We start from the raw sequence: 13,477 nt of genomic DNA, 5'->3' as shown, positions 1-13,477 counted from the left end.
GGATACCCTGCTCTCTCTTACCCCGGGAGTATCAGGGTATCCAAGCCCCGCGCTAAGACCCTTGCGTAGCATGCAGTGGGAGAAAAGACGCAATGAATGGCAAAACAATATGCCCCTCCCACCATTCTCAAAGAAAGCCACCAGTTCGGTGGACACCAGGGAGGGATCTCACCAGTGCTGCCTCGGCTATTCGTGCCTCTCGGGCCTACCTCGATATTTATACCCCTGTCTGTCTTTGAAAACCAACAAACCCACCCCAGTGTCTGCTGGTAGTTAGAAAGGTGGGGGTCCGGCCAGCGAGGCTTCAACGTTGCTTAAATACATCTTCTGGACGAATAGTTAACGGGCACTCGGGGTTGAGCGGCCAAGCGCGAGAGGAAGGCTGAGGTGAGGGCAGACATGGAAACGTTGCGCAGTTGCGGCTTTGATCGGGAATGCGACGTTCGAACGGTAGGCCATTGAAACAGGCTAGCCTGATTCGGGCTGGCAACGATGTCATGCCCTGCGACCCAAGGATCCCCCACAATGCGGGCAGTTATAATCGGCGACTCTCTGATTGGCCAGCCGGTCGTCTCCATCCGGGCGAGGTACTTTCTCGGCTATGACGGTGGGGAGGAAGCTCACAACAGGTCCCGGCCTCTCGTTGCCACTGTGATGTAAAATCCCGCCTACGACTCCTCCAACTTGCAAACCTCTCCACCTTTTTTTTTTTCCTTTCTCCCTCGTAGCAGTCACCCGTCTGCAAATTCCACTACCATTCTTTCCTCGTCGTTGTCGCGAGGCTGCCTGGGTGACAACCCCCCACTCCAATTGACTTTCTCTTTGCGCTCGTGCCGAGTTGAACCGTCACCACCACCACCATGTTGGCTTCTCGTCAGCTCCTGGGCGTCGCCCGGAGCCGCGCTGTCGGCAGCGCGAGCCTAGGCCTCCGCCGCATGGCAACCGTGACTGACTCTCCCCTGGACAAGAAGGTATGTTTCCAATTGGTGACAGTGGGAGAGGAATGTGTGTGCTTGGGTAACGGGTGGCTGACCATGTGCTTGGATATGTGTTTAGGTCCGGCAAAACAACTGGGAAGAGGGCAACTTCATCAACTACAAGAAGATGTCAGAGAACCTTTCGATTGTCAGGTCAAGGTTGAACAACCGCCCCCTCACCTTCGCCGAGAAAATCCTCTACTCTCACTTGGACGACCCGCACAACCAAGACATCGAGCGTGGCGTCTCCTACCTCAAGCTGCGGCCGGATCGCGTTGCTTGCCAGGATGCCACCGCTCAGATGGCCATTCTGCAGTTTATCAGTGCTGGCCTGCCTCAGGTCGCCAACCCCACCACTGTGCACTGTGACCACTTGATCGAGGCCCAGGTCGGCGGTGCCAAGGATCTCGAGCGTGCGGTGGGCATCAACAAGGAGGTTTATGACTTCCTCGCGAGCGCCTGCGCCAAGTACAACATCGGTTTCTGGAAGCCCGGCTCTGGTATCATTCACCAGATCCTGCTCGAGAACTACGCTTTCCCCGGCGGTCTTCTCATCGGCAGTATGTACCAACCCCGAATCCCTGGATTTCGGGAAGAAGAGAGCACTCGAACTGACACCTTTCAGCTGATTCCCACACTGTGAACGGTGGTGGTCTTGGTATGGCTGCTATTGGCGTGGGCGGGTAAGTTGTACCGAGCTTCTCGACATCCTCATAATCGGCTAACATTTACGACTAGTGCCGACGCCGTGGATGTCATGGCCAACCTTCCCTGGGAGCTCAAGGCCCCTAAGGTTATTGGTGTTAAGCTGACCGGGCAGATGTCCGGCTGGACTGCCCCCAAGGATATCATTCTCAAGGTTGCTGGTATTCTCACTGTTAAGGGTGGTACCGGTGCCATCGTCGAGTACCACGGTCCTGGTGTTGACAGCATTTCTGCGACCGGCATGGGTAAGTTCTATTACACAATCCCCTACCCCTTTGCGAAGCTGAAGAAGATTGAAAACATGCTGACATGCTTTTTGTAAAGCTACCGTTGCGAACATGGGCGCTGAGATCGGCGCGACGACCTCCGTTTTCCCCTTCAACGACCGCATGTACGACTACCTGGTTGCCACCAAGCGCAAGGAAATCGGCGACTTCGCCCGCTCCTACGCCAAGGAGTTGCGTGAGGATGAGGGTGCCGAGTACGACCAGCTCATCGAAATCAACCTGTCCGAGCTCGAGCCCCACATCAACGGCCCCTTCACCCCCGATCTTGCGACCCCGATTTCCAAGTTCACCGAGGCCGTCAAGACCAATGGATGGCCCGAGGAGTTGAAGGTCGGTTTGATCGGCTCGTGCACCAACTCTTCATACGAGGATATGTCCCGCGCCGCCGCGATCGCTCGTGATGCTCTCAACCATGGTCTCAAGACCAAGTCGGAGTTCTTCGTGACCCCGTAAGTTCCTTTACCACTTTCTGGAACAGCAGCCGGCTGACAATTGGTCCAGGGGTTCCGAGCAGATTCGCGCGACCATTGCGCGCGATGGTCAGCTCCACACATTCGAGGAATTCGGTGGTGTCGTCCTGGCCAACGCCTGCGGCCCTTGCATTGGCCAGTGGGACCGCCGCGACGTCAAGAAGGGCGAGGCTAACTCTATCATCTCGTCGTACAACCGCAACTTCACCGGCCGCAACGATGGCAACCCCGCTACGCACTCTTTCGTCACGTCTCCTGACTTAGTCGTGGCCATGTCGATTGCCGGCACTCTCAGCTTCAACCCCCTGACCGATAAGCTCAAGGACAAGGATGGCAAGGAGTTCATGCTCGCCGCTCCTACCGGTGAATCTCTGCCTGCCAACGGCTACGACCCCGGCCAGGATACCTACCAGGCCCCGCCCAAGGACCGCAACGCCGTCAGCGTTCAGGTCTCTCCCAGCTCCGACCGTCTGCAGATCCTCTCCCCCTTCAACGCTTGGGACGGCAAGGACGCGACAGACTGCCAGATTCTGATCAAGGCCCAGGGCAAGACCACGACCGACCACATCTCGATGGCTGGCCCCTGGCTGAAGTACCGCGGTCACCTTGACAACATCAGCAACAACTTGCTGATCGGCGCTGTCAATGCCGCCAACGGTGAGGCCAACAAGGTCAAGAACCAGACCACTGGCGCCTTTGACGCCGTCCCGGCTGTTGCCCGTGACTACAAGGCCAAGGGTATCAAGTGGGTTGTTGTGGGAGACTGGAACTACGGCGAGGGCTCTTCTCGTGAGCACGCTGCCCTGGAGCCCCGCCACCTTGGCGGTCTCGCCATCATCACCCGGTCGTTCGCCCGTATTCACGAGACCAACCTGAAGAAGCAGGGTATGCTTCCCCTGACCTTCTCGGACCCCGCCGACTACGACAAGATCCAGCCCGACGACAAGGTCGATATCCTTTGCACTGAGCTCGCCGTCGGCAAGCCCATCACCATGCGCGTGCACCCCAGCAACGGCTCGGCGGCATTCGACATCAAGCTGTCGCACACCTTCAACGAGGGGCAACTCGAGTGGTTCAAGAACGGTAGCGCGCTTAACACCATGGCCAAGAACGCCAAGAACTAAAACATACCTATACCAAAGTAGACTGTGAGGCAAGGAGCCGGAAGATGGAAGACGGAGCGGCATGCAGGGATTTGTGGGTTGGCGGGTTCAGGGGATTACCGGAATTGGCGTAATCCGCAGCACTGTTTCTCATTTGTATGTATAGTCATGGGCCTTGCATTTGAATGTATTGTTTGTGAAGAAGCTTCTCAACGTTCTATGCGGGTGGGCTGTTTGCGGCATGTCCGGGCATTTCTGAATGACATTACATGGGAATAACACGATACCCATTCCATTTTCTATCAGTCTAGATAGATTCATGCATAGATTCAAGAACGCCGTAAACCTTTCACATGTCATGGTGGGGGGCGGGGTTCTTGCTATCCCTGCAAGAAACCATGTATGCAGTAATCGGGACTTCCAGATCCTCCACATAAGTTTTCCGCGGACGACCCGATAAGGCAAGCGTAGGGTGACGGGGTTGTGGATGCTGTTGGTTGAACTTTGCGGCGACATGACAGCTCCATTGATGACCTCTTACATTTTCAATTTCTACGTGGGAGTAGGAATGCCTCTGCACCACTCTATTTTTGACTTCTATCCAATTTGACGTATTCGTACCATCCCTTTTTTCTGACGACAATTGACGACCGAGACGAATAGAAAACACAATCCTATCATAGTCCTCGCGTTGCCGAGCGGGCCGACTAGGCCAAGTTATCGCGCCCTCGTTCCGCCTACGACGCGTTTTTATACCCGGGGCACAGAAAACTTTGGAAACCGGGATCTTTGGACAAACACGCACGCACAAGGAAACAGGGGGCTTTGAACACATCCAGCCAAGATGCCGAGCAACCCGACGCACATGCTGAAGCTCGGCTTGCAGCGGACCACGTCCTACATCGATCATCTACCGATCTTCACGAAAGTTGTAATATGCATAATGGTCGCGATTGAAGCTGCCGCCCTCCTGCCGGGGTGGAAGCTCAAATCTTGGGGCTGGCTAGAGCCGGATCTCGTCAACTTCTCAACACGTGGGTTTCCAACGCCCCCTTCCCCCCTTCGCGTCGACGCCTTTTCAGGGGTGGCGTGGTTTTGGGTCCAGAGAAGAATACGAAGTTGACTTTAGCTGGGGGACAGTGTATCGAACCAATACCTACCCTCTCATGCACATCGATGTGTTTCACCTCACGATTAACTTCTTGGGCGTCGTCCCGCTTCTTGAGCGATTCGAAAAGGAGCACGGCACGCTCATCTCGTTAGCGCTATTCTTTGGCCGTGGGTGCTCCCCTTTGCCCGTAGAGAGGGAAAGACGGAATGGCTGACCGGGTTGGTTTAGCATTCTCAACGGTGCCCGCGTTGATATATGTTGTAATTGAGCGGGGGTTGCTAGGGGCCAACACCCCAATCTTGGGATCCAGGTAAGCCACACTGCTCGACATAATCGACTGTGCTTGGCTGGAAGAGCCACTGCGTGCTAACGAATGGGCGTGTTTACAGTATATGGGGTTTCCTTCTGTATGCATCCGAAGCTATACGTGAAAATGCAACGGTACCCTACTTCATCATTTGGGGCCAGCCTACCATACCCACTTGGACGGTACCCATTGCTGCGCTGCTGCTTGCCATAGTGGTGACGCCCGGTTCTAGCGCTCTTGGGCACGCTTGTGGATTGGCTGTGGGCTATCTTTGTATGCATTCCCTTTTCTTGTCTTCCCGTCCTTGAGAGGCAAGACAGACACTGACAAACGGCCGCATTTAGTCGGGTTGGGGTACCTAAAATTCCTCGTGCCGCCGGAGGTAGTCCTGCGGTTTATCGAGACGAAGCTCAGACTGCGGTCGTGGTCATCTTTCTACGTCAGCGTGGACCAGAAGACGTATGGTCGGGATGGCGTGATTCCACTGACGAACGTGGTTCCGGCTGTTGCTCCTGGTTTGACCGGCAGCAATCAGAGGCTGGGGCCCGCGCCTGTCTGGGGGCCTGCGCCTGCCTAGAGGCCTGCGCCTGGCTGGAGGCCCCGTCAGCGCATGTGACATTGATGAGTGACGCAGATATGTAATTAGACGGAGTAGCGGTTTTGGGTTACGGGGTACACTTTGTAATGGCTACGTCACTTTTGTTTCGTTGCTAGTGACCTTCAACTTTGGGTTTAAGTTGTCAGGTTGCGGTTATGACTATTACTAGGTAGTTATTCGTATCCGTCTCCAAATCAATTACTTACCTGGTGCTCCCTGGAGGGGCTCCCCAGGTTCTGCGCTTGACCGTAAACGGCTAGCTCTCCCGCATCTTTATGCATTCGCCAGCGCGCCACGACTCGCTGACACTTGAGTTACCTATCGCGTGCGTCTTCCCCTGACGATTACTTGGCCCATCCCTAGTACAGCCAGCACAGCAGGTGCACCACAAGTCGCACAACTCGCCGCAGCCCTCGAGCGTTTCCGGGACTGCAGCCAAGATGCCGCGATTACTGGGTAAGCATCTGTCCAATTCGATTTTCTGCGGCATTGGAGAAAAATAACTAATGCGATGGCAGCTAGTGCACTGCGGCTACGGCGCGATCCGCGTATCCTGAAGTTCCCGCCATACTTGTCGCTACTCTGCATCCTCGTCGGTGTCGCCTGGCTCTTCTTACTTCCACTCGACCGGTACTCGCGCAAGACATACATATCCGAAAATGCCCTCCTTCCGGGCCAGGTCCACACGTATTTTGGCGGCAGCGACCAGAACGTGTTCCGAGCGTACAAGCACGAGGTGAACGAGTTGGTGGGCAAGAGCAACACCGAAATCAACGACAAGCTCGAACCTATCGTCAAGGGCCTCGGTCTGAAGACGGCTCGGCAGAACTTCACATACCACGCCGCAGGGCACGACTTTTCGGGCGAGAACCTTTATGCCATCCTACAAGCACCGCGGGGTGATGCCACGGAAGCCATCGTTCTGGTGGCCGCCTGGGAAAATGTCAAGCACGAGATCAACAGGAACGGAATACCCCTCGCCCTAACGCTGCTGCGCTATTTCAAGCGCTGGTCACTGTGGTCCAAGGACATCATCCTGGTGCTTACACCAGACAGCATTGCTGGCCCGCAGGCGTGGGTCGATGCCTACCATGACGCCCACGACCCCTCCCATGTCTCCAGCCTGCCGCTCAAGTCCGGGCTGCTACAGGGTGCCATTGCCCTCGACTACGCCCAGGAGGGCCGCTTTGAAAGGGTGCATGTCGTCTATGACGGCGTCAACGGCCAGCTGCCGAATCTGGATTTGATCAATTCGATCGTCAATATCGCGGGCGGCCAGATGGGCATCAACATCGCGTTGCAGGAGATGTGGCGCCACGATAGCGGATACCCGGACCGACTGCGCACCATGCTGCGTGGCATGCTGAAGCAGGGTCTCGGACTGGCCAGCGGTGCCCACAGCAGCTTTATCCCTTACCACGTCGACGCCGTGACGCTGCAACCGTTTGGTCAGGGCTGGCAGGACGAGATGGCTATGGGCCGTGTGGTCGAGGGCTCGTTTCGCAGTCTCAACAACCTGCTCGAGCACCTGCACCAGAGCTTCTTCTTCTACCTGCTCATGCAGACTGACCGCTTCGTCAGCATTGGTACCTACCTGCCCAGCGCGATGCTGGTGGCCGCCAACTTCACCATCATGGCTATTGCGCTTTGGGTAAAGAGTGGTCAACCGGCAGCAGGCGCAACATCGCCCAGCAGTGACAAGACCAAGAAATTGGGCACCACCACCTCACCCGCCGCCGCCGAGCGCGACTTGTTCCTCCCGCTGGGCGTCGTAGCGCTCCTCCAATCACTCTCCATCGTTCCCCTCTACCTCTTCAACCATGCTCCAGAAAGTGTAAGCCGGTCTCTCCCCACTCACCTCCTAAACAAAACCACTAACCCAAACCCAGGCCCTCACCCCTCTCTTCGCGACCTTCGCCCTCCTCAACACCCTCCTCCCACCAGCCCTATCCCACCTCCTCACCACCCTACCCACCACACCAACCACCCCCCACCAATACAACCTAATCAAATCCTTCTCCCTCCTCCTCCTCGGAATGTTCCTATCCACGCTCGCGACGCTCAACTTCTCACTCGCCATGATCACGGGCCTGCTCGCCGCGCCGCTGTCCTTTGTCCAGCCGTATCGCTCGCCCGCCGCCAAGACCGCCGCGACCGTGCTGCTCAACGCCCTCAGCCCGACCGCCGTGCTCCTCGCGGGCGTCCTGTACTGGGGCACCACCGACGTCACGGGCGTGCTGCGCGAGGCCGCCGTCGCGTGGCACGTGTGCGGCACCTACTCGCCTGTTGTGTGGTGTGGTGTGTCTGGTGGCCGGCGTGGGTCGCGGGGAGTGTGGTTGTGCTTGGGGGGGGGAGGGGGGAGGAGGCGGTGAAGGAGAAGACTACGTGATCTGCTGTGCGTGTGGGGGGAATGGGGGATGTTGGGAGAGTGAGATGAGAGAAAACTTGGGGGGTTTGAAGGAATGTTTTTGGAAGGGGAAGATTTTTTGGAAGGGGATGAGATACCCATACAGAGAGCATAGCGTTAAAACACACACAGAGAACGAGTATTGGATTCCGATGGGTGGCCTTGGGCGGCCCCATGGTTTTTGTCATTTAGACTCGGCAAGTCTATTATCATACAAGGCATGTCATCATGTATGGTTGTACGTGCCCGTGATATTTTGTCTCGTTTTCACACTCCCCCATCATCTATGCCGCCCACACATCCTGCCCTACGGTCTCGATCCAGTTGCCCAGCTGGTTGACGCTCGAGTCCCACTCCTTTAGCCGCCCGCGCATGTTCTCGATCTGCTTCATGTCCAGCACCTTGGGCTGCACCCAGTTGATGTGGGCCACCTCGTCGACCTGGTCAATGGTGCCGCGCAGCAGGCCCAGGCTGAGCGCCTTCATGATCAGGTGCTCGATCTCGTCGGGCCGCACCTTGGTCTCGGCCGCGATGGTGGCGAAGGTCATGGCGCGGTCGTGCGGCGGGCGCCGGAACACGGCCTCGGTCAGCGCCGCCAGGTAGATCTTCTCGCGCAGCTGCCGGGCGTGCTGGGCCAGGAGCGGGTTCGACTTGATGTGGTTCGCCAGCACGTCGTACGCCGCCAGGTCGCCGCGGTTGAAGGCGAAGAGCAGCTCGCGCAGCCACTTGTCTTCCTCGCGCTCCGAGAGCGCGTCCAGGATCGGGTGCAGCAGCAGCTCGCCGAAGTTGTAGATGCTGCTGCTGACCAGCGCGGCGATCGACAGGTCGTAGGCGCGGCTGCGCCGCTCGGCGGGGGACAGGGATTTGATGTCGATGCAGGCGAGGTAGAGGAGGGCGTTGCGGTAGTACGAGCCAAAGTCGGCCTTGGCCTGGTAGTAGTCGGCGTTGGCGCCGTAGAAGGCCGCGTGCACGATCGTCTCGACCGAGTCGAAGCTGTCGAGAACCCGCTCTGCCCGGTCTAGGTCTTTCCTCGCGCCGTCGAGGTCCTCGAGGTCGAGCCTCACGCGGGCCACCGCAATTGTGGCGAATACCAGGGCGTCCTGCGACTCTTCGTTATCCACCTTCTTGACGACCGCCTCCATGAAGGAGAGCCGCTCCTGGTTGTCTGTTTCGGTCAGAAAACGCCATGCGATGTCCCGCAGGAAGGCCGCATACCTCTACATTGTGTGGCTGCCTTCAACGCAAGGTCGACGAGCTTGAGTTGGTTGATCTTATCGGCAAATTTGAGGACGAAGACCTTGTAGAACTGTAAGCGCTGCGGTGCGCTACCCGGGTTGTTGAAGAACTCGATCAGTTGGTTGGTGAGCTGGTGCCATAGCTTGCGTTCCCATAGTGTCTCAAACTCGAGCACGAGGTGTTGCAACTCATCGGGGGCGCTATCCCGTTGCTCGGCGAGGAAGTCGGAGATGGTGTCGACGTTCATATTCGACCACCGATGACTGGGAAATTGGTGGGAGGGGTTCGGGGCGGGCGATCGGATATTTCTGCAGCTTTGGCTCAGTCTGCTCGTATTTGATTCGAGTGTCTCGGTGACAAACGCCGGGTATGAATGTGGTGGGAATCGTGGGGTTGATGATGTTGGGAGTTGGTAATGGAAGGCACGAGCTGTTGCAGCCCGCCCGCCATCCTCCACTTGACGCGGCAGGGAGCAGCCTACTGGTAACGGTACGTACCTTACCCGCATGGTCCGTGCCCTTCAAGCTGCCTTGCATTCTTTTACCCTCTTATTGGCCAATCATCCAGACGCTGTCTTGGACGGCCAAGTGTGGGTCGGAGCTTTGGAGCCGGCGGGTGGGATGGATTGCTTGGTCGAATTGCATGAAGCTCGTAGCCTCCGTTGTTAACGTCAATTGACTGCGACGCCGCCCACCTTGGGATTCCACATCCACCACCAGCCACTATGGCCTCCCTGCCGACCATCGTGCGGGCGACGGCCCCCAAAATCGCTAGAGGCGCACTGCAGCGCCGGGCCATTCATTCCGATGTGCACATCACGCGCACCGGCAAGCCTATTCTCAGGACCACGGGTGGCCGGTTCGTTACTCCCTCTCCTTGTCCGGAACCTCGCTGACAGAACCCGCCCCCAGCTCCTCCCTCGGTGGGCATACCGCTACCGTCTTCGGCGCCACCGGCCAACTCGGCCGTTACATCGTCAACCGGCTAGGTTCGACCGTCCGCCAGAGGCAATTTCACCCCGCGACTGACCAAAGACACCGCAGCGAGACAGGGATGCACCGTCATTGTGCCGTACCGAGAAGAGATGGCCAAGCGCCATCTCAAGGTGACCGGCGATCTGGGCCGTGTTGTGTTCATCGTGAGGGACCCGAAGCGGCAGGGAGGAAGGCCAATCACTGAATGAAAGCCAGGAATACGACCTTCACAACACCCAGTCGATCGAGGAGAGCGTCAGGCACTCTGACGTTGTCTACAACTTGGTCGGCCGAAACTATCCCACCAAGTGAGTTGAGAAAGCCAGGGCAACAAGTGTAAATGTGAGGGCTGACGGGGACTAGGAACTTCTCCCTCGGGGATGTGCACATCGAGGGTACCGAGCGGATCGCAGAGGCCGTCGCCAAGTACAACGTTGACCGGTTCATCCATGTCTCGTCGTACAATGCCAACCCCGACTCGGCTTCCGAATTCTATGCGACCAAGGTAGCTACTTGCTTAACTACTTACTTACGGCTCATTAAAGTATTCAGCGAAGCTAACCCCGTTTGCAGGGCTATGGCGAGAAGGTGGCGCGGGATATTTTCCCCGAAACCACCATTGTCAGGCCGGCCCCGATGTTCGGCTTCGAGGACAAGCTGCTGCTCAAGCTCGCCAGCGTTGCGAACCTTTTCACGGCAAACAACATGCAGGAGACGTACTGGCCAGTGCATGTATGCATACAACGTTCGAGCAATTTCGACACCGGTTTCTGACAGATTGCAGGTCATCGATGTCGGGGAGGCGCTGGAGAAGATGATGTTTGACGACAACACAGCGTCCCAGACCTTTGAGCTCTACGGCCCGCGGCAATACTCGACGGCCGAGATCGCCGAGTTGGTCGACCGTGAAATCTACAAGAAGCGCAGACACATCAACCTGCCCAAGGCGCTCCTCAAGCCGGCCGCGGGGCTGCTCAACCGCTTCATCTGGTGGGATATCATGTCCGCCGACGAGATCGAGCGCGAGTTCCACGACCAGGTCATCGACGAGACGGCCAAAACGTTTAAGGATCTCGGCATGGAGCCCAGTGACATCAGCAAGTGGACTTATCATTACCTGGTACGTTACTTTGATTACTACTGTGTATTGCATTGTATGTGACTAAACCCCGCATAGAAGGGCTTCCGTTCATCGGCATTCTACGACCTGCCGCCCGCGACCGAAAGGGAAAAGCGGGAAGAGAAGAAGTACATCCATGTACTTGACGACCAGTAAAAGGGGCGACTGGGCGGGCTGGGGTTGAAACGGCAAGCCAGACACTCTGGAGTGTATATAGGTACCGTTGTAACTAGACGTTATTTCATTAGTTCAATGGTCCATGAGAATGGTTTGAAATCGCACACGTGGTCGTGGTTATGGCTACTTTGTCGTGCCGGGTTTGCGGCAGCTCTCTGTGAATGCACCAAGGCCGACAGATATAATGCCTTCCCCCGTGAAGATTCGTGTCCTAGCGCAACTCATGCCGTAATGGAATCTATAAAATCCAGCCCGATTTGCAACCCAAATGGCTTGTCGAACCCACCACTCAAAATCCCCTAAAATTCTTTTTCTTGGCCCCCCGAGCCCCTCCTTCACATACTTGTAGATAAATGCCTTCTTCACCACATCCACCCCTCAACCCCAGAGAACGCCAAGGCAGCGTTAAATTCGTACAAAATGACCAACCATGAAAGTGACGATGATGGGCTGTAAGTCGTGCTCTGAACACAACACAATAAAACGACAATACTGATCAATCTACGCAGATCGCTCCCCGCCTCCACCCTCGATGCGCTAAAGGAGTTCTACGCCGAGCGTGATGCCCGCGCCGATGAGTTTAAAAAGCTCAAGGTGCAGGCCGAGGCGATCCACGCAGCCATCGACAAGGTTGAGGTTGAGGTGAAGCCCTTATCCATGGCTGCGTTCACAGAGGACTGGAACGAGAGTCAGTTCTGGGTACGGTTCCTACAGTCCACACCTTCTCGCTTTGGTTTGAGGGCCGGGTCGAATGGGATAGGGGATTTGCTTCCCCCCTTTTTCTTACCTCTCGGTTCAACCCGTACCAAAGAAGGGGGTTGCATGGTACTGATGATGATTGATGCAGTATGCGGATGAAACCGCCGAACTATACGCGAAGCTTATGCTTGAGGGAACCACGTCGGACATGACGGTGGCGGTGGTCTCAACACCCAGTGTGTTTATGGCAGTGAAGAATATCTTGGTGAGTCGTTGTCCCTACGGGTTTTATACCCTTTCCCCCACCATACCTTCCAAATCATGATCACTGACGGCCATGTTCAGAACGCTGCTCCAGAACAGCCCAAGCCCAAGGTCGTCCTGCTCGAGCATGACAGGCGCTTCAACATCTTCCCGGAATTCGTATATTACGACTTTGCCGAGCCACTGAAGTTGCCAGGTTTGTCTCCTTACCCACTCCTTTATTTTCCCCGCCATACCAGAATCGAACTGTTATGTTGACCATCCCGCTGCCTAAAAGACCACCTCAAAGGCACCTGCGACCGCATCATCTGCGACCCGCCCTTCCTCAGCGAAGACTGCCAAACCAAAGGTACGTATCCTACCACCCTCCCACCTCCCAGCCCCTTTCCCCCCTCCTATCATCAACCCCCCAAACTAACCTCCCCCCCCCCCCCCCCAGCGGCGCTCACCGTCCGCTGGCTTGCGCGCCCACTCTCACCAAACACCACCGATCCGCAACAACAACAGCAAAAACAACCGCGAGTGATCGTGTGCACGGGAGAGCGCATGGAAGACGTGGTGACGCGCGTGTATCGGGCGTTTGGGCTGCGCACGACCGACTACGAGCCCGTGCACGCGCGCGGGCTGGGCAACGAGTTCTACTGCTATGCGAATTTTGAGGCGTCGAGTTGGGGGTGGCGGAAGGGTGCTTAGGGAGTTGTATGGTTGAGGTGGTTGTGGGGGCCGGTGAGATTGAGATAGATTGGGATGGTATGATCTTGCATATTTCTGAGTGATAGCGGCGGGAAGGGGATCTATCTACCTAGAAGATCACTTTCTTGGGGCAATATGGTAGAAAAGGCGGGTATGGCATAGATAGGGGCCAGCGCGATGGGCGCATACTTTCGTTATGGTTATAGTAGGTACTCAAAATGGGACACGGTACAAAGGGGGAAGAAGCGACGACGGAGGACGACCAAATAGAGATGGCGGCTAACCCTTATAACGCCTGTATAAATTACCTAGAGTGAGTATCTACGCTGCCTGCCTGCCCGTCTGCCGT

At 56.6% G+C, this 13,477-nt stretch overlaps 6 protein-coding genes across 6 annotated transcripts; 5 read left to right on the top strand and 1 right to left on the bottom strand.

The window, feature by feature from the left end:
* The first annotated feature begins 550 nt into the window (after window positions 1–550).
* Window positions 551–3,988, top strand: F5144DRAFT_553602 (aconitase family-domain-containing protein). Its single transcript, XM_066787810.1, has 6 exons — window positions 551–971; window positions 1,057–1,537; window positions 1,603–1,660; window positions 1,716–1,927; window positions 2,007–2,418; window positions 2,471–3,988. The coding sequence occupies exons 1-6, from the start codon at window positions 861–863 to the stop codon at window positions 3,561–3,563; spliced, it is 2,367 nt and encodes a 788-aa protein (XP_066647912.1). The 5' UTR covers window positions 551–860; the 3' UTR covers window positions 3,564–3,988.
* Window positions 3,989–4,222: 234 nt separating this feature from the next.
* On the top strand, window positions 4,223–5,300 carry F5144DRAFT_11123 (uncharacterized protein). Its single transcript, XM_066782132.1, has 4 exons — window positions 4,223–4,576; window positions 4,683–4,820; window positions 4,882–4,963; window positions 5,043–5,300. The coding sequence occupies exons 1-4, from the start codon at window positions 4,387–4,389 to the stop codon at window positions 5,266–5,268; spliced, it is 636 nt and encodes a 211-aa protein (XP_066647911.1). The 5' UTR covers window positions 4,223–4,386; the 3' UTR covers window positions 5,269–5,300.
* Window positions 5,301–5,998: 698 nt separating this feature from the next.
* F5144DRAFT_597155 (Gaa1-like protein) lies at window positions 5,999–7,947 on the top strand (the record flags this gene model as incomplete). Its single annotated transcript, XM_066790853.1, has 4 exons — window positions 5,999–6,014; window positions 6,077–7,392; window positions 7,448–7,851; window positions 7,914–7,947. The coding sequence occupies 4 exons, from the start codon at window positions 5,999–6,001 to the stop codon at window positions 7,945–7,947; spliced, it is 1,770 nt and encodes a 589-aa protein (XP_066647910.1).
* A 240-nt stretch (window positions 7,948–8,187) lies between these two features.
* F5144DRAFT_624779 (uncharacterized protein) lies at window positions 8,188–9,647 on the bottom strand. Its single transcript, XM_066792212.1, has 2 exons — window positions 9,181–9,647; window positions 8,188–9,130 (listed from the first exon to the last, which is right to left on the bottom strand). The coding sequence occupies exons 1-2, from the start codon at window positions 9,446–9,448 to the stop codon at window positions 8,250–8,252; spliced, it is 1,149 nt and encodes a 382-aa protein (XP_066647909.1). The 5' UTR covers window positions 9,449–9,647; the 3' UTR covers window positions 8,188–8,249.
* Window positions 9,648–9,780: 133 nt separating this feature from the next.
* Window positions 9,781–11,594, top strand: F5144DRAFT_607736 (uncharacterized protein). Its single transcript, XM_066791571.1, has 8 exons — window positions 9,781–10,059; window positions 10,113–10,189; window positions 10,245–10,339; window positions 10,392–10,483; window positions 10,539–10,680; window positions 10,749–10,907; window positions 10,960–11,295; window positions 11,353–11,594. Exons 1-8 carry the CDS (start codon window positions 9,926–9,928, stop codon window positions 11,449–11,451), a joined length of 1,134 nt encoding a protein of 377 aa, XP_066647908.1. The 5' UTR covers window positions 9,781–9,925; the 3' UTR covers window positions 11,452–11,594.
* Window positions 11,595–13,392, top strand: F5144DRAFT_553596 (putative N6-adenine methyltransferase-domain-containing protein). Its single transcript, XM_066787809.1, has 6 exons — window positions 11,595–11,924; window positions 11,982–12,171; window positions 12,320–12,436; window positions 12,517–12,631; window positions 12,713–12,784; window positions 12,875–13,392. The coding sequence occupies exons 1-6, from the start codon at window positions 11,893–11,895 to the stop codon at window positions 13,126–13,128; spliced, it is 780 nt and encodes a 259-aa protein (XP_066647907.1). The 5' UTR covers window positions 11,595–11,892; the 3' UTR covers window positions 13,129–13,392.
* The last annotated feature ends 85 nt before the right edge of the window (window positions 13,393–13,477 follow it).

Source organism: Chaetomium tenue (genome assembly GCF_020726465.1).
Source record: "Chaetomium tenue strain MPI-SDFR-AT-0079 chromosome Unknown F5144scaffold_1, whole genome shotgun sequence".
Classification (NCBI taxonomy): Eukaryota; Fungi; Ascomycota; class Sordariomycetes; order Sordariales; family Chaetomiaceae; genus Chaetomium; species Chaetomium tenue.
Note: the sequence above shows the minus strand (reverse complement) of the source record. Positions and strands in the feature narration are given on the sequence as shown.

Coding starts and splice junctions, on each gene's coding strand:
- F5144DRAFT_553602 (XM_066787810.1), top strand. CDS start 861: ATGTTGGCTTCTCGTCAGCTCCTGGGCGTCGCCCGGAGCCGCGCTGTC. Junction 972..1,056: donor ACTCTCCCCTGGACAAGAAG/GTATGTTTCCAA, acceptor ATATGTGTTTAG/GTCCGGCAAAACAACTGGGA. Junction 1,661..1,715: donor GCTGCTATTGGCGTGGGCGG/GTAAGTTGTACC, acceptor ATTTACGACTAG/TGCCGACGCCGTGGATGTCA.
- F5144DRAFT_11123 (XM_066782132.1), top strand. CDS start 4,387: ATGCCGAGCAACCCGACGCACATGCTGAAGCTCGGCTTGCAGCGGACC. Junction 4,577..4,682: donor TCTCGTCAACTTCTCAACAC/GTGGGTTTCCAA, acceptor GCTGGGGGACAG/TGTATCGAACCAATACCTAC. Junction 4,964..5,042: donor ACCCCAATCTTGGGATCCAG/GTAAGCCACACT, acceptor GCGTGTTTACAG/TATATGGGGTTTCCTTCTGT.
- F5144DRAFT_624779 (XM_066792212.1), bottom strand. CDS start 9,448: ATGAACGTCGACACCATCTCCGACTTCCTCGCCGAGCAACGGGATAGC. Junction 9,131..9,180: donor GGCAGCCACACAATGTAGAG/GTATGCGGCCTT, acceptor TGACCGAAACAG/ACAACCAGGAGCGGCTCTCC.
- F5144DRAFT_607736 (XM_066791571.1), top strand. CDS start 9,926: ATGGCCTCCCTGCCGACCATCGTGCGGGCGACGGCCCCCAAAATCGCT. Junction 10,340..10,391: donor TGGGCCGTGTTGTGTTCATC/GTGAGGGACCCG, acceptor AATGAAAGCCAG/GAATACGACCTTCACAACAC. Junction 10,908..10,959: donor AGACGTACTGGCCAGTGCAT/GTATGCATACAA, acceptor GACAGATTGCAG/GTCATCGATGTCGGGGAGGC.
- F5144DRAFT_553596 (XM_066787809.1), top strand. CDS start 11,893: ATGACCAACCATGAAAGTGACGATGATGGGCT. Junction 11,925..11,981: donor GAAAGTGACGATGATGGGCT/GTAAGTCGTGCT, acceptor CAATCTACGCAG/ATCGCTCCCCGCCTCCACCC. Junction 12,437..12,516: donor TGGCAGTGAAGAATATCTTG/GTGAGTCGTTGT, acceptor GGCCATGTTCAG/AACGCTGCTCCAGAACAGCC.